At 35.4% G+C, this 23,210-nt stretch overlaps 1 protein-coding gene across 1 annotated transcript; it reads left to right on the forward strand.

Moving 5' to 3' along the window:
• The first annotated feature begins 547 nt into the window (after window positions 1–547).
• LOC126851835 (piggyBac transposable element-derived protein 5-like) lies at window positions 548–7,380 on the forward strand. Its single transcript, XM_050596176.1, has 2 exons — window positions 548–1,723; window positions 7,309–7,380. The coding sequence occupies exons 1-2, from the start codon at window positions 548–550 to the stop codon at window positions 7,378–7,380; spliced, it is 1,248 nt and encodes a 415-aa protein (XP_050452133.1).
• The last annotated feature ends 15,830 nt before the right edge of the window (window positions 7,381–23,210 follow it).

The following is a 23,210-nucleotide window of genomic DNA, read 5'->3' on the forward strand; positions in this document are numbered from 1 at the left end:
GTCACGCGTAAAAGATATTTTAAATGGTCAAGATAAATAGAACACCATGTATAAATAATTAAAAAAATTGTATTTCTTTGCTATTAATAGTTTATAAAAAAATATTTTAAAATTAATAAATCCATATCATGTTAATTAACACTTAACCGACCGATCGGGGAGATCTCCCCGTTTCAATGTAAGTCGCTGCACGACCGATCGGGGAGATCTCCCCGTTTCAATGTAGGTCGCTGCACGACCGATCGGGGAGATCTCCCCGTTTCAATGTAGGTCGCTGCACGACCAATCGGGGAGATCTCTCCGTTTCAATATAGATCGGTGCCCAACCGATCGGGGAGATCTCCCATATTGACCTTAGCAACGCTTTTTTTTTGTTTTTGTTTATTTATCTATATAGTTACGTTGGAGTTGTTCGCTTGATCTCGAATTGTTATATGTATATTGTTGTCCGTATAAAGCACAGTATATAATAAAATCCATCAATTTAATGGTGTTAAAGTTATAAATTTAAAAAATAAAGTGTAGGGTATAAAAAATACCGTTAAAAATGTGGAGAAATAACAGTGAAAATTTTAATGATGAGTTGTTCATGGACGCGCTATCAGACTGTTCTGAAGGCAACGATATGCAGATAAGCGATTATGAATCTAGCGAAAATGATAGTATTGTTCGTCCCATACGTCAAAATAATCGTCGAATACTTCTGAGCGAAACGGAAGATGATGCTGTGAGTTCCACCTCTGACACGGATGAAGACAGTATTGTCAATGATGACGATGATTGGTCACAGAATGATATAGAACTTCAGCTAGAAGCATATGGTCGAACTTCAAGCGTGAACACGCTACCTCAAGATCAAGAAAACGTATGGGAAATAGTGCAGTTGTTTCTGGGTAATGATTTATTTGAATTATTTGTAACAGAAACAAATAGATATCACTCTCAGGTTGTAAACAGGTATAAAGAATATAAAACACTGAAATGGGTTGATGTCACAGTGACAGAAATGAAAAAGTTTCTGGGTTTAATTATCTTGATGGGACAAACACGTAAAGATGATATATATGACTATTGGTCAACTCTTTCATATATAGAAACCCCAATTTTTCCAAAAATAATGAGTCGCAATAGATTTATGCAAATATGGAGAATGTGGCATTTTTGCAATAATGATCTATTGTATGACAAGACCGACAAATTATTTAAAATTAGAGAAGTTTTAAATTATGTACAAAACAAATTCCAAACTGTATATACGCCAAAGCAAGAATTGTCACTGGATGAAGGCATAATACCGTGGCGAGGCAGATTATCTTTTCGCACCTATAATCCCGCAAAACTTGTAAAATACGGAATTTTAGTGAGGATGCTCTGCGAAGCAACATCAGGATATATTTGCAACTTCAAAGTATATTCAGGCACAGCAGGAAGATTACAAGATACGGTTTTATCAATTCTACGTCCTTATATGGGATTCCATCATCACATTTACATGGATAATTATTACAATAGCGTCAATACAGCCGAATTACTGCTACAGAATTCTACGAGAATTTGTGGAACAATAAGGTCAAATAGAGGATTGCCGCAGAATTTAAAGAACATTAGATTAAATGAACATGAAACGAAATTTGCGAGAAAGGGACAAGTTCTTTTACACCTGTGGCAAGCAAAGAAAAACCGACTAGTAAGAACCATTTCAACCATTCACTCAGCAGAAATGGTAAACGTGTCACATTGGTCAGGAACGAAAACAAAACCCAAATCTGTTGTGGAATACAACAAATATATGAAAGGGGTTGATCGTGCAGACCAATATATGTCTTATTATAATATTCTTCGAAAAACCACGAAATGGACAAAAAAAACAGTGCTTTACTTTTTGAATGCTGCTCTTTTTAATTCATTTCTCGTAAAAAAAACTAAATAATAATAAAGTAACATATAAAAAATATTTGCTTCAAGTTGCAAGAGCATTGATAGAAACACACGAAATGCAACATTCAGCTACCGAGGAGGCAGAACCTTCGAACGCGATAGAAAGAACAAGACGAACACCGAGATATGACCCACCAGAAAGGCTTTCTCAAGATTTTAAAAAACACAAATTAGTACCAATTGTAACAAATGGAAAAAAAGCATATCCTCACCGAGCATGTAGAGTATGCTCTGCTAATAAGAACACTGGATATACGCGATATGTTTGTGAATATTGTAATGTACCACTGCATAAACTGGCATGTTTTGAACGATACCACACAGTAAAAAAATATTAAAATGCATTACTATTGTTTTATTTCATGTTTGGGTTATTTATCTTCAGTCATCTTTAATGTTCATAATTTTCAAACTCTATTACATATACTCTATTACTAACTCTATTACTTTTTGAACAACTACAAAAAATAATTGTTATATACTTTTAATTTCATGTTTTGTATAAACAATATGTGAAATCGTTAAATAAAATTGTTACCCAAGATATAATTGACACTTAAATAATTTTCAAACTACTTTGATTTTAAGTATTTAAGTACCGCATATCAGTCCGCGTCAGTTGCGAAACCTGCGTGGTGGACAGCGTAGTTTGGGTTGCTCGAGCGTAGTGGAAACCGTACAGTTCGCTGCGGCGCGCGTGGTCGGATAAGTGTTAATTATAATATAATTATATTTTATAATTGGCCTTCTATAAGAATTAATAATTATAGTCATTATATGATTCTTACTTGAATTTGTATTATATGGTAAAATTATCATATTATCATAATTTTTTTTTTGTATATTTTTAGTACAAAAATGTATAAAATATTTAGAAGATAAATATAATATTTAAAAACGTAAGTAATTCAATGTGATTTTTCTAAATTATATGTTTTAAGAGATTTTATATTAAATAGTCAGTTAGACAATAGTTATAAAATTATTGATATACATATTTTGTTTTTGAAAATTCAAATATATACAGTGTGTCCGTTAAATAATGAGACTGATTTCTTATAAGAGAGCCCTTGAATTAAAATAGTAAATGTGTTTAGAGTTCTGTCTGCTAAAGAGTATTGAACTTGCAAGTGCACCTGTTAAATTAGATAACGTAACAATATTAATATGTGGCAATCGTCAAAGTAAGAATGTGTGACAAGAACGAGTCAGAAGTCATGAAGCAAAAAGCTGTATTAAAATTTTACTATAAATTAGGGAAAACTGCCACAGAAACGTACCAAGACGTAAAAAAATCTGACAGTAATTCAAATTTGACTATCATCAATTTACATATAAAATAATTCATGAATAACTAAATAATTAAACAATAAATTGTTTTTTTCTCATATTAATTTTTTAAAGCTTTACTTTTAATGAGTAAAATTAATAACAAAATTTGATTTATATAAAAAAAAATTATATCTAAAAAACAAAAGTAATTTTAAAATATATATTGTAAAAGTTGCACGCTGTAAGAAAACTGTTACATTCGATATCCTCATCACAAAAACCTATCACAAAATTTTAATCTTTGATTAAAAACATTTTTCGATTATTGCATGTATACCTAACAAAAAGAAAATTTAAATTATATAGTTAAATGTCCCACTTTATATATGTATTTTCGTTAATGAAAACAAAAATTATATGCTATATAGATTACTATCGATATCGATATTGCGCAATCGATTTGCATGACGTATTCGATTCGAATGTTACAACGTTGCTATGTGATTAATCAATTGCTATGCAAATAAACAATAAAAACTGAATGATGAATTATTATTGATTTTTATTAGAAAAAGTTATTACATACAGAGAAAGTCATTCCCAGAAGACCTGAGATAAAAGTTGTGAAAGATTTTAAAGAAGATTTTTATATAAGGTATTAATATTTTTTTTAAAATAATTGTTTCCTAAAAATTGCTTACGCTTTACATTTACTAAGTATTTATTTATATTCTTTCTCTCTCTCTCTCTTTCAAAATATATTATATATATTTCTTATATAGTCACGCGAGCAATATTTTATAAAATTTTATTTAATGATAAAATTACAAGTATTAACAAAGTATAATTATATTATGTTATTTTGTTAAAAATTTGCTTGTTCTAATTTTCATTAAACCACACATTATTTATTTTTTATTGAATTACACATTGTGCATTTGTTTTTTCGTAATTATCATTATCAATTTTTTTTATCTCTATTTCTGTTTTTCTTTCTTTTGTTAATTTCAAGTATAATACTTTCAAATGTAAAAGTATAATTCTTTCAAATGTAAAAATATATATTATCTAAAGAAACGAAAGTAATTTCAAAATATATATTGTTAAAAACTGTAAAAAAAATGTTACATTTGATATAACTCCTCATATAAAATTCGAATTAAAAACTTTTTTTGATTAAAAACATTTTTCGATTATTGCATGTATAACAAGGAGATAATTTAAATTATATTATTTTTAAACATTATATATATTTCTTATACAGTTACGCAAGCAATATTTTATAAAATTTTATTTAGTGATAAAATTATAAGACTAACGAAGTATAATAATATTATGTGATTTTGTTTAAGATTTTCTTATTATAATTTTCATTAAACCACACATTATTTATTCTTTATTGAATTACACATTGAAGATTATTTTTTTCATAATTATCATTATCAACTTTTTTCTTTTCTCTTTCTGTTTTTCCTTCTTTCGTTAATTTCAAGTATAAATATAATATTTATTAATAAATTTAATCTATAAATATAATTTTTATTCTTTCAAATATTAATATAATTTTTTGAAATTTTAAAGATAATAAATACAATTTGAAACAAGAATAATAGAATATCGAATATAAAGAAATTTTCAAAATGTATCAAGAAGCAGATAATTCATCTAAATGTGAATAATTGGACGGAATGAAAGTTTTAACTTCTAACGAAGTATTAAACAATGTACAAACCTTTGACTCGACTGTGTGAGTATTAGAATTTTATTTAATTCTTTTTAAAAAAAGTTTAAAATTAGATTTAGTACAAATTATTTATTTCTTTCTACTGTTACGTCCAGACTCTTTAAATTCAGAGCCAGCGGAAAGGCGTAACCTATCTAACTCCGCTAGACAAACGCTAGACAACGAGTGTCTCGGAGACGAACGAATTGACCAGGGCCTAAGACAGGTCAATGACCGGAAGGGTCGCTTTTATTCGGTCAGTAGGCCGTTCGTTTGGTGGTCCCCTTTTCGGTAAAGGAACTCGGCGGGATCTTGTGCGATATCAGGGTACGGGAAAGAGAACGGGTTAATAAGCTACGCAAATTTTAAAGTTAACATTGTATTTATTCAAAATTACTTTGTATTTATTCAAAAGAGAAAGAAAAAAAATTTGATAAATACGATTGGAGATACATTTACGTATATATTCAATTACAATAAGATAATATTAGGAATTATAAAGAATTACATTTAGAGGTGAGTGTGAATGTGTGTGTGTGTGTGTGTGGGAAATTGTTTGTTCGCGGGTGTTACATGAGTGCGGAGGTCATCAACCGGAATAGAGAAGGACAAACTAAAATTTATATTCCGGTTGGGTTTTACAATGCAGAAATATAATTAAATAAAAAAAAGTGTAAAATGAAGAAATGAGGGCAAGGATTGATGAAAGGTCTTCGAATTCTACTGTAGAGGGGAGAGGGAACTTTAATCAGAAGACCTCGATAGGGACGGCAAGAGGGAACAGGGCATGTGGGACAACGAAAGGGATAATAGAACCAGGAGAGGAAGTATCGAGGATTTTATAAAATTGATGGAGATTGACTATGATCGGGACCGACGCGATTGTCGTTATTATTTGAGGGCAATAGGGAAAGGGGGAAATAGGTTAATTAAGTAGCGATACCAGCTCTCGCGATCCAGGTCTTCAAAGAGGGGCTCCGACCACTCTTCGGGGTCGCAGGATTTCGGATTGAAATCCCGCGGTTGCTCTTTAAAGTCAGGTAGCCCTTCCAAGAATTCCCGGAATTTCCCGAAAACGTTTGATTCTCCTGGGAGATACGACGATTCGAGAAGCGAGGAGCGAGAAGGAGTTGAGGCTTGCGAAGGTTAATAAGGAGAACGATTTTCGAAGAGGGAAGGGGAAGTTGAGGGTTGCGAAGATTGATAAAAAGGAGGGTTTTCAAAAGAGGGAGGGGAGTTGAGGATTGCGGTGGTTGATAGGGAGGAGGATTTTCGAGAGGGGGAGGAGGAGTTGAGGGTTGCGGAGGTTGATAGGAAGGAGGATTTTCAAAAGGGGGAGGGGGAGTTGAAGGATGCGGAGATTGATAGGGGGGGAGGATTTGACGGTTGACGATTGAGGGGAGATGAATATTCAAACGGGGGAGGAGAAGTCCTCGAACACTGACGTTCTTCAAAAATTACAGGAGAACAATTAGAATGGGGTGAAGGGCAACAAGGTTGCGCAAATTCCGGAAAGTCATCAGGTATGGATTCTGATGGGGAAGAGATGGGTGAATATGAGGGGAGAAGATTGTTCGTTGTGTGTGTCGGTTGATTAATTATTAGTCGTCGTGCTTTTGCTTCGAATGCGTCCTTATCTAACTTAAGTTTACTATAATCAATTTTAAAGCTAGGATCAGCGGACGCCCGAGCCAAGAGTTTCCGGATTGTTCTGTTTTTCCTATTTCGCGCGTTCTTTGACCATCGCCGTAACTGTGCCAGGGTAAGTTTGGTTTTCTGTGTCGTGTCCACTGAAGGAGCACACGTAATGTTTAGTAAAGGAGTGATTATTAGTTTTAGGAAACAGTTTGATAATTATTTTTTCTCTCTTACCCCTTTTTCTTTTCAAGATAACGAGATAAAAGGGAAGAAAGGAATGGATGAAAAAAATAATATATTTTAATTAAAAGGACCCAAAGAATAAAATTTATTAATAAGGATGCGTTGAAAATAATTTCCCTTTCGTTACAGGATCTTTAGGTTATTCGAACCTGCCGGTTCACGAGAGGAAAGGTAGATTTGGACCTAAAGCTGAGTGTGAACACTGATCCTGAACGTTACGTTCGAATTTTTAAATTATTCACACCTGCCGATCCACAAAGAAAAAAAGTAATGGATGAAATTTTTGGTATGCGATATCGGGAAGTATTAATAAAAAAAAATACATGTATCTTTGGGTGAATATTCAGAGGAAGAGAAAATAATAAAATAATAAAAGAAGAAATAATTATCTTATAACTGTTTTCGTTGGAGAAAAGGAGAGAAGGAGAATATAAGAAACAGGTAAAAGAAAATAAAAAATAAAAAAAAAGAATTAATAAACTCACTATTTATAGTGCGCTGAGATTTATGATGACGGAGCCTTGGGTACAAAGCTGCTAGCTCATAGATCCGGTAGTCGATGCTGATGTACTTTAGGTGTGCGCTCGTGGTTCACTATTCACGCCGATTGCACTGATAGAGTTATTACTCTTCACACTGTGCAAATGAACACTTTGCTTTGGAGAGCCGCACTGAATGTAATAAGAAAAAACGAACCACGAATACCGTTTGCTAACAAGAGCGAATATAACGCTGATACACATGAAGTGTTGCACGACTGTTGGAAAAATTTTTAATGACGCTCGCGACGAATATTCCAGTGCTTATTAAGCCCTTTGCTCCTCCTCCCCATTGGTTCATCTAGTTTAACGAATAGTTTTTTCTAATCACGCTCTCCGGTTTTTCCTAGGGCGTTCCTTTAAGTTTTTAAATCGTAGGGATTGGTGAAGACCTTTATTTATCAATTTGAGTTTCGACCAATGGAGAGTAGTTGCTATTGAGTAAGGGTGAGGCTTTTCTTTTACGGATTGAGTCATGCCCAGTTCGCTATAATCAGCTAAGTTGACATTTTACTTAAAATTTATGTTAAACAGATAACATAAGAGGGTGGTCTGGCAACCGAGCACGCCGTGTCAAATGTCGCAAGTTTCAACTCCGGATCATCAGTGGATCATTGTTTTTGTGTTCTGTTTATTTTTTAGTTTAAAATTCTTGGGTCTAATATCCGAACTTGAGATCGAGTATCTCGCTGTCTATTTGTCATGGATTAAAATTTCTAGTGCTAGACTGTCTGTTATCTTCTGTTTAAAAATTCTCAAGCCTTCAGAGTGAGTTGTAACGTTTAAATTTATTGATCCGTTTATACTTGACTTTCGACAGCGAGATTACACAGTCTCGCTTTCTAGACTTCGCCTGCTTATTGTTTCTGTCAGACGTAGACTATTTCTTAGAACGTAAATTTATGTCACTAATGAATTTTATGTCACTAACGAATTTTCGGTGAAAGAAAAATCGTGCAGTCTGCCAGACGCAATAATTTATATATTAGTAAAAGAAACACACAAAAAAATATTCATGAAGTCTACGGGACGTAACATCCCCCACCTTAGACAAATGTTGGGGGTACATAACATTTGAAAATTTTGTTGATTGTTTTCTTTCATTAAGTTAAATGTATCTGGAGAGAATCCATATTTAATTTTATGATTAAATATGTTTTACCATACTCTTAAAGTATTCGGCTTATTAGGTTAAATTCTCGAACAAAATGTTATTCTTAAATTCTAAAATTTTCTTTTTTTTTAATGAAAGAAACTTGTTTTAAGTCACTCTTAATATACCCTAAGTTAAATGTCGTTTGTATATTTAATGCATGTCAATGAACCTTTGCGAGAGTATAGAACTCATTTTCCTTGCTTTTTTTTTTCTTTTTGATTGTTTTTTTTTTTTTGTTACGATCGCCTCGGAAGGAAAAAGGGATATAGGATAAAATAAAAGGTTAGGTAATAAATGTCGATTGGGTACAAAAGGGTTGGGTGCAAAAGGAAGGCCTTTTATGTATACTCTTCAGGCCATCGATCGAACACCGGAGTTCCCCACCCTTCGTCCAAATACGTCTTCGGAGTGATCAGGTAGATTACAATGCAGGCCCTGCACTCGCTTGCTGGTTTTATTCTTATTATTGGTTTGCGGCAACGAGTACAACTCGTTTTGCGTTTCAGCTGAGACTCTATGTACTAAATTATGCAGCGGCACCAATGAATAACCGTTTTTTAATTCATCGGCTATTTCGTGGTAGCAAGAATAGCAGACCTTGTTGCTATCGTTAATGTTCTGGAAAAGCAAGTTCTCCAGCAGCTTAACGCATTGTAAGTTTGCCAGTTTTCCATAGGTTTCAGGGTGGTCTTGCGGCCTTACACCGTCAAATGATTCGCGGTGTTCTACCTCTTGAGATTCGGGAGTCGGCGTGAGGCAATGGTACGGTGGCATTTTTCCTCTTTACTGTAATCGATGATGCAATCGATTATGCAAATAATATGAAAGGAAAATGATTCTATTTTTAGTTGTAATTAACGCTCATCTAATGAATAATATTAATATGTTAGACTTATAATATATGTTAGACTTATAATATATGTTAGACTTATAATATTAATAGTAGAAGAGTATGGAAATCTGGTATGAGTGAGATATTATGTAAATTCATGTACACTAGGGAATTTTTCTCTCCCCTTTTTTTTGTTCCCTTATTAAATGCAGGGGAATACATGTTCGATTTTCCTGATGCTTTGTCGGACAATATCAAAACGAATCAATGCCTTTTTGAAGTAGGATTCATAAAAACTTTCTGTTCATATTTGTAGATTAACAAGGGCTGCGCTTTCCCAGAGAGGTTGTTTTATTTTTATCCATTCTTTGTGCTCTTCTGCCATGAGTCGACAAAATTTTATTATTATGTCATTGGACCATATTGACGTAACGGTTATTGGGCTCGTATAGGGCAGGCCGCATGCTATTGCTTGCCACGGCAATTTTTTGAATTTATTTTCCAGTTTATAAATTTTATTCTTTGGTAGAATGATCGCCCTGCCGATATCTTTAAGTAAGACCTTGACCATATCTCCTGTTCCCTTGGTTCTAATTAGTAATCCCCTGTGCCAGAACCCATCGTCTTTTACAGTGACAGCTATACCCCTCTGTATTTTTTGTGATTCGAGGTGTACCGCGATCCGTCCTGTCATCTAAAAATTAAGGTCTTCTTCTAATTTCTCAAGGTCCCTTTCATTATTTCTAAGTCGGATCCAGAACAGCGGTGATTCCAAGTATGTAATCCGAACTGGGAGGCGTTCTCGGCACAATTGTCTAGTGTCAATCGATTCATCTATAGATTCATTCTATAGTCTATTATGAGTAATAAATATTCTTCTATTTCGCAATAATTAAGAATTTGAATATATATATATTGTTAACGTATCGTAACGTCCGCCTTCTGTTTGTCCGTCCCTGTGCTGTTCCGTCTTCGGGAGATGATTTCTTGAAGCGTCGCTAAGGGAGATGTTTATAACGACGGCTGACATTTGGATGTTTTAAGTCGCCATCTTAGTCTCGCGGCAGATTCGATTCGGTGCGGACGTTTCCGCGATTGATCCCGTTCTCTTTTTGTATCGGGTTTATCTGTTCTGTTTTGTGTATTCTGTGTTCTATTCTAATATTAAAGTTCCTTTACTTATTTAATAATAAGTGTTCTTATTTGCGACGCGGAGTGAGTGTGCATTGTGACGTGCGTTTCGATAAAACTCGAAGTCGACGCGCGGACATAACATTTTGGGGGCTTGTCCGGGATTGAGCTAGACAACATAACAGTGAATTTGAAACGCACAACGAGCTATGGCATCAGAGCAACGCGATCTTACATCTGGAGTTTTGACACGGAAACGATTGCGAGCTGAGACTCCGCTGCGAACTTCTTCGGAAGCCACTGCAGCAGGACCGACGTTGGAAGCATTAACGTTTCAATCTGCGCTGCGGGAGATTCGTCAGCTGCAGGAGGAGCGTCTGCAGGAGCGAACCGAATTTGAGACACAAATCCAACAGCGAAATGAGATGCTTCGTGGGATGGAAGAAAGGATGCGCCAGCTAGACGCCGATATACAGCTAAGTCGTTTGAATAATACAAGTAGCTCGAGGGCGGGTGGCTTTCAGGAGGCAGGGCCGCGTGAGGGAATCGGAGAGCAGGAGTCGCGAGAGTCTATTAAGAAGGAGTTATGTTATAAATTAAAGCCAGATATTTTCGATGGTAGTGTTCCGCTGAGAAAATTCTTTTCACAATTTGAGTTAATTGCGCGGGCTAACCAATGGAGTAATGCGACAAAGACTGTAGCGTTATAATTTCATGTTTGAGAGGGAAAGCGCGAGCGATTTTGGAATGTGTTGATGAAATTGAAAGTTTAGATTATGAGAAGTTAAAATCTAAATTAGAGTTGCGTTTCGGAGAGGAATGTTGCTCTCAGTCATATTACTTGCAGTTTACGAACAGAAAACAAAAATCGGGAGAGGATAAAGCAACTTTGGGCTCCAAAATTGAACGGTTATCCAAATTAGCGTATCCGGAATATTCTCATCAAATGCGTGATAAAATCGCTTGCGCACAATTTGTTACCGCTATATCGAATAATTTTATATGAAGGACTTTACAATTGGAGAGGGTTATTTCTTTGAAAATGGCCATCCAAAGAGCAATGACAATTAAGGTAATTCAAGAAAGTAATTTTGAGAAAAAAAGGGATTTTAACAGTGTTAACAAAAATAATAACAATAATTATAAAAAAAAACAATTATAAAAGAGAGGGGTTTTCTAATTTCAATGAAACTAAGAGATATTATAATAAAAATACAGACAAAAAAAATGATAGAAGTTATGGGAGAAAATTTGAAAATAAGAATGATAAACAGAAGACATTTTCGAAAGAATGTTGGCAGTGTGGCAGTGCAGGCCATTTTCGGGCGGAGTGTCCTTCTCTAAAAGGATAGGGAAACTAGGATTAGTCGAGCTGATCGGAGCGAGTTTGGCGAACAAACAAAAAGTCCCGGTAGGATTAGACAATTATTTAAAAAGCTGTAGGAATGTAAATATTGAAAATGGAAGAAAATTATTTTATTTTGAAGATTATGTGGATGAACAGATCTGTACGATAAAAATTGATACGGGCTCGGATGTATCATTGATTAACAGCAATTTAGTTAGAATGCCTAGGCGGCGAATTTCTCTCGATCGATTTTCTCGAATTGTATATCCGACGGGGGAAGAAGTACCTGTCAAATTTAAGATCAATGGATAGATTAGAATAGGGAAATGTTGTGTGGAGCTTCCAGTTTGTGTAGTTGAAATGACAGAAGATTGCTTATTAGGTGCTGATTTTCTTTCAAAAGCGAATTTAGAAAATGTTTTTGGGTCGGTTTTTGGAAATCCTATTTTACGAGATACAGGAAGGAATGTTTGTTCGTGCATAAAAAATTATAAACATAAAATTCCTCAATTTCTTGTCGAGCTTTTTGAAAGGAAAACAGAAGGACTTACACAGAATCAAAAGGATCTTTTTGCTCGTTTTCTGCTGGATTTTCAGAATGTATTTTCAGAGGAAATTGTAGCTGGGAATTGTGACATCGTAGAACATGCCATTAATGTTAATAATTCAAATCCTATCAAACAGGCTTCCCGTCAAATTCCTTTAAAGAGGATGCAAGGTGAGGTTGATAAAATCATCGAAGACATGAGACATCAGGGAATAATAGAAGAGTCACAAAGTCCGTGGGTTTCACTCGCTGTTATGGTTAGGAACAAAGACGGATCAATTAGATTCTGTGTCGATTATAGAAAGTTGAATGCGGTTACAGTAAAAGATTCCTACCCAATATCTCGAATCGATGATATTCTCGATCAATTGGGTGGTAGTTCATGGTTCTCGACTTTGGACCTCAAAAGCGGGTATTGGCAAATAAAAATTCGTCAACAAGATCAAGAGAAGACGGCATTCTCGATTGGGAATGGTTTGTGGCAGTTCACTGTTATGCCCTTTGGACTCTGCAATGCTCCCGCCACTTTCGAACGATTAATGGAGAAGGTTTTAAAGGAATTGTTATTTAATATTTGCTTAGTGTATTTGGACGATGTGATTATTTTCGGTGAAAGTTTCGAAGATATGCTCAGTCGTTTAAGACAGGTCTTCTCACGATTACGTTCAGTGATTTTGAAGTTGAATCCAAGGAAATGTTCTTTCTTCAAGCGGGAAATAAAGTATTTAGGACATGTGGTTTCTCAGCAGGGTTATCACTGACCCTGAGAAGATTGCCACTGTTGAAAATTGGCCACTTCCTAAGACCAAAAAGCAAGTTCGTAGTTTCCTAGGTTTCTGTTCTTATTATAAGAAATTCATGAAGGAATTCTCGTTAATAGCGAAGTCATTGTTCGCGCTAACTGAAAATCTTATGAAATTTGTGTGGACTAAGCAGTGCGAGATAGCTTTTGTGGAATTGAAGAAGCGTTTAGTGCTTTCTTCTATTTTGTCATTTCCTAGAGATGAAGGGCAGTTTATTTTGGACACTGACGCGTCTAATCATGGGATCAGTGCGGTTTTATCTCAGATTCAGGATGGAGTAGAGAGAGTTATAGTCGTATATTATAGTCGCATATTATAGTTATAGTAGCATATTATAGTCGAGTGTTAAATAAATCAGAAAGGTATTATTGCGTTACGCGTCGGGAATTGTTGCCATAGTTGATTCGTTGAAATCGTTCCATCATTATTTATACGGGTGTGAATTTGTAATTAGGTCTGATCATATTTCTTTGCGTTGGTTGATGTCGTTTAAAAATTTGGAAGGCCAGATGGCGCGTTGGCTGGAACGGATTCAGCAATATAATTTTAAAGTCATTCATCGGAGAGGGAAGCTTCACGATAACGCCGACGGTTTATCAAGGCGTTCTTATGAGGAAGCACATTGTAATAAATTGTAATAAATTAGATACGAGGGAAAAAGAGTTAGTTGGAAGAATGATTTTTAGGGATAATAATTGTGACGATTGGAGGAAAGATCAATTAGAAGATTCGGCAATCGTAAAGATTCTTCGTGGAAAGGAAAAAAGGCAGCGTCTTTCCTGGCAGGAAATCGTTTCGGAAGGTTCTTCCGCTAAAGTTTATTGGTCACAATGGGATTCTTTGGAGTTGAGAGATGGTATTTTGTTTAGGAAGTGGGAGTCTCCGAATTTGAAGAGTTGTGTTTCCCAGATCATAGTTCCGAAAAAAAGAGTTAAAGAAATTTTAGAAGAAGCTCATGATTCTCCTTCAAGTGGCCATTCGGGGTTAATAAGACTCTTGAAAAAATTTGGAAAGGATTTTATTGGGCCACTTGTAAACAGGATGTGGAGGATTGTAGATCCTGCCGAGTTTGCATCGCTAAAAGGGGACTTTCTGATAAAGGAAGATCTGAAATGCAGATCTATAATGCCGAAGTTCCTTTCGAAAGAGTTCAGCTAGATGTTGTAGGTCCATTCCCTACGTCTTCTTCTGGGAATAAATATTTGCTAGTTATTACAGATTGTTTTACTAAGTGGGTAGAGGCATTTCCATTGAAAAATGTTAGAGCAAAGACTGTTGCGGAGACGTTTGTAAATCAAATAATTTCTAGATTTGGATTTCCGTCGGAAATTCATACAAATCAGGGAAGAAATTTTGATTCGCAATTGTTCCGGAAATTGTCGCATTTCTTGGGCATTAAAAAGACAAGAACGACTCTGTTTCATCCTCAGTCAAATGGTTTAGTCGAACAGCAACACCAGACGATAGTTAGTTATTTGGCAAAATTTGTTGCAGATAATCAACGAGATTGGGATAGTTGGATAGGGATGTGTTTATTAGCGTATAGGTAGATATGAGACTACAAGAGTCTCTCCTGCTGAGTCGTGTTTCGGCCGAGATTTGAAGTTACCTTTGGATCTTCTTCGTGGTATTCCTCCAGAAAATGAGGTAAATTTGTCGAAAGGAAGTTTTGTCTCAAAGTTGAGAGGAAGATTGAACGAAATTCATGATGGGGTTAAGCAACGTCTTAATATGAAATCTTTGAGGTCGAAGGCTTTTTATGAACGAAAGGCTCGTCACTTACGTTTTGAACCAGGAAACAAAGTTTGGTTGTACAATCCTCGACGAATTGTAGGAAGAACTCCCAAATTACAAAGTAATTGGGAAGGCCCTTATGAGGTAGTTAAAAGGTTAAATGATGTAGTATATTGTATTCGGAAGTCCAAAAAACATAGGAATAACATTGTTCATTTAGATAGACTAGCCTCTCATCATGAGAGACATATTTAGATATTTTTGATTACATCCGAGACCTGATTTGGATTTGATTCTTATTACTTGTTGTTTCGTTTAATTTTTTTTTTTTACTTTCAAAGGGACTCAATGGCGAGGATGTGATGTGAGACGTCGTATGCTGGAGGAGACTATAGTGTTAAGAATACTGAAGAATACATCATTTAATCTTGAAGACTGCCTCATCCGCGGTTTTTGAGCCGTGGTTTTCCCGACGGGTCTTTGGCACGAATGCCGAGGCAGGGGCTTGAAGAATCCTCTTTGAGGATGTTGGGTCCACAGTGGATACCCCCCTCCCCCTTGTCCGAAGATTTTCATGGAGCGAACAAAACCTACCACAAGCAAAGCGAGGAGCAGAGGACACAGAAAAAGAGGAGGGTCCCGCAGTTTTCTTCACGTTCCTGGAAGACGTATGATTGGAACCGGTAATGGTAACTTGTTGCAGTAGCACAGAGTAGAGCAAGGAGCCATTGAGGTATCCTGGAATCTACGTTTGGAAGAAGAGAAGAATGATCAACCCTTGAGCCTATTTTATAGATTGTCGGGATGACGATCTTATAGAAGAGGGGGGCAATGTTATGTCCGCCTTCTGTTTATCCGTCCTTGCGTGTCGCTTGTGCTGGTGTGCTGTTCCGTCTTCGGGAGATGATTCCTTGACGCGTCGCTAAGGGAGATGTTTATAAGACGGCTGACATTTGGATATTTTAAGTCGCCATCTTAGTCTCGCGGCGGATTCGATTCGGTGCGGACATTTCCGCGATTGATGCCGTTCTCTTTTTGTATCGGGTTTATCTGTTCTGTTTTGTGTATTCTGTGTTCAGTTCTAATATTAAAGTTCCTTTACTTATTTAATAATAAGTGTTCTTATTTGCGACGCGGAGTGAGTGTGCGGACTGTGACGTGCGTTTCGATAAAACTCGAAGTCGACGCGCGGACGTAACATTTATATATATAAATATTGATTATGGTTCATAAAGATAGATTGCCGGATTTTAGAATAATATCTTTTCATTATTATTATTGCTATCCCTTTTTTATTAATGGACAAAAGTGGGACGTTCGTGTATATAAATAAAGTGTAAATGTGTATAAGTATAATAAGTAATTTATTCGTGATTGATTTCAGATCTTAAGTATTTCGATATTGATTTATAGGGAGTGTAAAAAATGTAAATGACTTAAAGCTACGTAAAAAATAGTTTCTAAATAGAACTCATAAATAGTATAAAATATATATATATGTATGTCTATATAGATGCATATAAAATAAGAATATGAATATTTAATATTTGAGAATAGTTCTACGGATATATTTATACTACTATTATTATTATTATTATTTATTATTACTATTATTACTATTATTATTATTATTTATATTTTTTTCTCCCTTTTTTTCAATAATATATAATATACAATAATGATAATGTTGATAGTACTTATAACAGTGGTAATATATAGCTTAATTTATTGTGTATATAATTATGTCGGGGCTAGAATGTGAGATTTGCTCATACAAGGATTCTCCTCTTCTTTATTTAAACAGCAGGAAATACATCCACCGTCACTTTTCGGCTAACTCGCGCGTGACCCAACTGGACTAAGACGTCCCACAGATTGTATGACCCACTGTAATTTTCGCTTTGTACGGTCAGTTTTACTAAGGCGGCTCCCCTTCTGATGGGCTGCACGATGTTAATTCATCCTTTGTGTCCTTCAGCAAGGATCCGGCACAGCTCATTAGTTTTGTCAGGCCACATCTGGGCGCGATCTTTCAACCCGGTGTAAGCCAAGCCGCAGGTAACAATCTGCCACGGTAATTCCTTGAACCTATCCTTCAAGTAAATCTCACTCTTCGGACACCAAATCTTCTGCCATAATCTCCTAGGCAGATCTTGACCATGTTGCTGTCTGAATTTACACTGTCGATCCAGCCCCTTTGCCAGGTATTATCCTTCTTTACTACTACGTCCTCATCTTCTTTAATATCCTCCGGTCAACAATGTAGGTACTTAGCCTTCCTACTCATGCGGAATTCTAACTTTTCCTCCAAATCTTCAAGATTCTTCTGTTGTTGATGTGTACCAAGAAGAGTAGGGGGAGATATCATCTTAATTATGGTGACCTCGAGCCGAGAGCGGGGTAACTGTGCCGTATCGATAGGTTTTACTTCCATTTCCTATAAAAGAATTAATTTGTTTTAATAATGGGGAATGCTTGCTTATGTATATACTATTTTCCTCTCTTAAAGGGGCAGGAAAGCGAAGAAAATGAAAAAGAGTAGAGGGGGAGAGTATGATCTTCTTTCTTTATTCCCCCTTTTTCCCAACTCTTTTTATTCTCTGAGTTGCAATGTGGTAACTTTTTTAGTGGGAAGAGAAGGATAAGTGCCTTCTGATTCTTTTCTGATTTCAGTATAAATCGCTTGATCTTGACATCTAGGAATCGGAGCTGTAGGCTCTAGAGTTGACGGCGGGCATCTCTGTCTTAAATGCAATAATAATTGAGTAAGAGAATCCCATATGGCTCCCACTAAATATATGGACCACCCGTATACTGTATGTAGGGCATAACCATGCACTATGGTGTCCAGGATTAATTTAAAAATTCTTATACGTAAATATATTCCCATCATTCCGGCACTGACATTACCGAAAATCAGGAATTTATTCCAGAATTTTTGCCATGTAGATACAGCTATCTTTTCTATTGCGTTTTTATCTAAAAGATTTAAATTAAGCCCTCCTGTAAAGATGTGGATCCCATTACGCCTCTCGCTACTGTATTTAGTACGGCGGGTCTCTCAGCGGAGAACATTATATGATCCCTCAGTTTTTCCAGGTCAGTTTCTGTGTATATTCCGCTAGTAGCCAGTGATCCAGGACTAACATATTTCCATGTGGGTTTTGTTAAAGGTTTCATTATTGTCGGTGGTAAGGTATCTATTAGTTTTGGCGTTAACTTATACCAAAAGTCACCTAAAAGATACATCGAAGGAGCGAAGGATGCATTGCATGCGATTTGTTGATTCAATAAAATATGGGTTTGAGGTGTTAAAAAGTTTGTTTTGTTTCCTCTTAATACTGGCAGTTGATCGTAACACTCCTCTACACGTGCGAGTCTCACTTCAACCGGTACGCATTTTACTATGCGAATTACTTCTCCTGCTCGTAATGCCATGTATCCTGGTCCTTTCATTAAGTGATATGCAAAGCAGATGTCTGGTGATTGAGTGGCTATGGCCAGTGCGTTTTGCAGCATTTGTTGCTCCAGATTACATTGTTGTAATAAAATATTCCGATATAATTGGTTTATTTGCGTGCGAATATGTTTTTTGACATATACGAATTTAAAATTCATATAAGTGAAAATATCGAGATTAGCTACGCGGGTTTGTTTATTAAAGATAGCAATACCAGGTGAAGTCTCAAAGATTATTAATTTTGGATGCTCTGTACGCGTAAGAGTGTATCCACAGGTTAAATATTTTCTTCTGCTAGTTAACGCAAATATAGTATTTTGCGTGATTAAAGAATAAATTACCTGAGCCTGTTGATTTATATTATCAATAATTTTGTCGGCATAGCCCTCGTAAAGTATCTCATAATTAGAGAACTTGCATGTATCTGCAGGTATGGGATCTGAGAAGGTATCCCCTCCTTCGATGTCTGAACAATAAGTGGCACTGAGTTCGCCACTCCAGATCTAAGTTGTACGCAATTAGTGTTTATTCTCACATCGGCTGTATAATCTTGCAATGTGATTTTAATGCTGCCTAATACAACGGCGTCAGCCCATGTTCCGTAAGGAAGGATATGTTCCTCCAGAGCACGATCCGTCTGTATCTACATAACCGGCAAGTGTTACGGGACGAGTTGTGGATTGGTTTGATTTAAGTCCGGTTGATTAAGTCCGGATAAAAGTTTCGGCTAGTTGAAAGCTTCCGTAGGTATGCATGCTTCGCGGGAAACTTCTTGCACATATGTATATGTTCCGTTAAATACATCTATGCTGTGGGAAAACATTCCACATTTTCGAATTAATCGATCGGATTCGACTTTGCATTGTATAACTTTTACAGATTCGAATTCGTTAATTTGCAATAGATCTATGTAGGTTCTGGAGGAGTTCACATTTTGTTGAGGGATATTGCATTCCTCTATATTTAATAACGATAAAGTAGTAAGATTAGCGGATGCTGAACCGCAGTCGTATCCTATTCCGTACGCTGAAGGCAGCCCAATAGTAAAACTATTATAGCTATTTTCCTGGTTTCTCGATCCATCTGAAATTTTTAGTTGTGGATATTATTTATTATATATATATATAATAAATCGCTTTATGTAAAGGAAAGCCGCACAAACGTTGAAACAGATGAAAAATTCAACTTTCAATTTTTTTAATTATTTCTTTACTTTAGTAGTTGCGTGGCCTCCTATGTGTACGTTTCGTAAGAAATTTTTTTTTTAAAGTGAGTTATACGGCATCCGAATATACGGATATGATTATTATGTACGGAATAGCCAGGAAAAATGCACGTGCTGCGGCTAATTTGTACGCGGAGCAATTTCCTGAGCGTGAACGACATTCCAATCCCAATGTAATATTAAGATGCGTTCAACGGGCGAGAGAATCAGGAGTTCTAATTCCAAATCGCCATACTGCTGGTGCACCCGTGCAAAATGATGTGGACAATGAAGAAAGAATTCTTGCAGCGATAGAGGAGAATCCGCAAAATAGTGTTCGCCTTTTAGCTGAGACACTTGGTTTCTCGCGACACTTGGTGCATCGTACTTTGCGCCAAAATGGATTGCATTCATATCATTTCCAACGTGTCCAGCAACTTTTGCCGAGAGACCAGGAACCACGCATTAATTTTTGCGCAGGTATTTTTATTCATTTATTTAATGTATTTTTGTGTTATTTTTAACAAATATTAATAAATGGCGAAACATGCACAAGATTTCTTGCACAATGTCGGCGGGATGATTCTTTTCCCGACCGCATATTATGGACCGACGAAGCAACGTTTACGCCCAACGGTATTTTTAATAGCCATAATTATTTACTATGGGCCGAAGAAAATTCGCGCGCTATTCCGCAACACGCTTTCCAATACCGTTGGACGATAAATGTATGGGCAGAAATAACTGCGAACAGAATTGTAAGTAATAAATTTACTAATTGTAAATAATTTAAATAATTTTTTTTTGCAGTTTCGATAATTTCTTATTTCGGCAATTTTCAGATCGGTCCTTATTTCCTACCGCCCCGCTTAACTGGTGAAGTTTATACAAATTTTTTGGAACATCAGTTACCAGAATTGTTGGAAGATATTCCCCTCCGCGAAAGACAACAATTGATTTTTCAACATGACGGGGCGCCTGCACATTTTTTGCGACAAGCTCGCAACATTTTAAACGCGCATTATCCGGATAAGTGGATGGGTCGAGATGGCCCAATCATCTGACCGGCGCGATCATCGGACCTTAATGTTTTGGATTATTTTGTATGGGGGCAAATAAAAAAATTAATAGAACAGAGGCGTGATGGTACAGAAGCGGAAATGCGAGAAGCAATTCTCGCAGCTTTCAATACCATCACGCCGGAAATGGCGTATCGCGCGACGCACAATATTATTCGAAGGGCCGAACTCTGTCTACAAGAACGAGGAAAGCACTTCGAACAATTTTTGCATTAAAATATGAGAGTGGATTAGACCTATTGGGAATACCACTTTAAAAAAAATGCGGCATGCTATCTACCGCAAGGTGGTGCAGAAACGATAGCACATTTTCTGTTGTGTGTGTGTGTGTGCGTGCGTGCGTGCGTGCGTGCGTATGTGTGTGTGTGTGTGTGTGAGAGAGAGAGAGAGAGAGAGAGAGAGTAATAATTGATGCACAAGATTCAGTAACTTACTCTTAGATTTAGAGAACGATAGAAAAAACTGGAAATAAATATTAAGTGCTAGGAATAAAAATTAATTATTTTATAACAATAAAATCGAAAGGATCCTGATATATAAATTTAAATATAAAGGGCTCTTAAACTCTTGTATTCTTATTAAGAGCCCCTTATAATCGAATTAAAATTTGTATATCACGATTCTTTCGGTTTTATTATTTTAAGATTATTTCTGCTTCTACGCTGAGAATTTTCTCTTAGAATTTACTCTGAAAAATCATGATAATCATAAACAATATGATATGAAAAAAAATTTTATGAGAATTTTTCTGTTTGGTATTTATCTCTATAAAAATATCTATTAAAATAAAATATAAAATATGTTTGATTACTTGTACTAAACTGCTTAGTAATATATTAATCAAACATATTTTATATTTTATTGTAATAGATAATATTATTTTTATTGAGATAAATACCAATCAGAAAAATTCTTTTATCTCATCTTTTATATCATATTGTCTCATGATTATCATATTTTTCACAATAAATTCTAAGAGAAAATTCTCTCTATGTCATATTCATTATTTGATTATTTTTATTTAATATTTATTATTTATTTTTAAAAGTTCTCTACGCCGCTCGTACATACTGACAACTGAAAAGATCACATACATAAAACGCGCATTATGTGTGTAATTCTTTCGGTTGCCATAGCGAAGCACGCTCGCAAACCGCTCCTCCCATTGCTTCGCCGCGGACCGAGTATCAATTGATAGTGAGAGGCATCTTCGCGCCGCGAGCTTTTCGCTGCACTTCGTTGGTTGATCTTTTAAAATTAATATTTTCTTAAATATTGAGAAAATCACAAAGTGGCACAGGACTTTTCTATTCAGAATAACACCCTCTACCTTCCCTTAAAGGGTAATCCGCGAATTGGACATCCTGTATATATATATATATATATATATATATATATATAAATGTTTTTCTTTTTTTTATATATTTTCATTATTAATTTCTGATTTGATTATTATTAGTTGCTATTTGTTTTAATGTGGGAAATTCGCAGTCGATTAGAATGTACGATTCGACTATTTTTCTTTATTTTAATTTTTACATTGTTTTTATTTATTATCTCCACTATTTCATGGGGTCCTGTATAATGATCTCCGAACTTTCTAGGTTTTGGGCTTCTTAATAAAAATACGATTTCCAGGCTTGAAATTTTGAGGATTGATTCTTTTATCATAATATTGTTTTAACTTGAATTTTGCATCTACCACATTTTTATGAGCATTTCTCTGAATCGCATGAAGTTAAGATTTATTAAATAATCGTCATAATTTGCCAATTTATCTTCCGAAACTTCCGAACCTAAAGCCTTATTCGAAGAAATACTTGCTATTTTCCCGAAAACTAATTCGTACGGTGTATGCTTTGTGGCTTCATGTACGCCAGTATTATAATTAAACATTGATAGACTGAGCCATCTATTCCATTGTTTTTGATCGCTTGCATATTCTTTTAAATATTCACCTAATGCGTGATGTAATCTTTCTAACGATCCGTTTGATTGAGGATGAAAAGCTGTTGTGCAGAATTTGCGAATTTTAAATATTTTTGCAACTTTTCTCATTAACTCACCAATGAAATTTCTTCCTTGGTCCGTTAATATTGCTTTCGGTGCTCCTAATATGCAAATAAAACGGTCTACGAAAGTTTCTGCAGTTTCAGAGGTTTGATTTTGTAATGGTATCCCCATGCAAAATTTAGTTAACTGATCTTGTAACGTTAAGATGTATTCGTTGTCTCTTTCAGTCTTAGATAATGGACCTACAATATCCATAGCTACTTTATCAAAAAGTGATCCCAGTGTATCGGTAATTATCATGGGTTGTTTTGTCTTAATTCGAACTAATTTTTTCAATTGGCATTGCAGACATTGTTGTATATATTTTTGAACATCTGATTTTAAATTTTCCCAGTAATAATTATGCTTTATTCTGTTATATGTCTTTGTAACTCCGCAATGTCTTCCTGTTGATAAACAATGTGTTTCACCAATTATAATAGGTCGTAAATTTTTTGGTGGGTATTTAATCTGTCCGTGACAAACAATTAATTTGATTGAGGCATCGATA

The sequence above is a fragment of the Cataglyphis hispanica genome, chromosome 9 (genome assembly GCF_021464435.1).
Source record: "Cataglyphis hispanica isolate Lineage 1 chromosome 9, ULB_Chis1_1.0, whole genome shotgun sequence".
In the NCBI taxonomy this organism is placed as follows: domain Eukaryota; kingdom Metazoa; phylum Arthropoda; class Insecta; order Hymenoptera; family Formicidae; genus Cataglyphis; species Cataglyphis hispanica.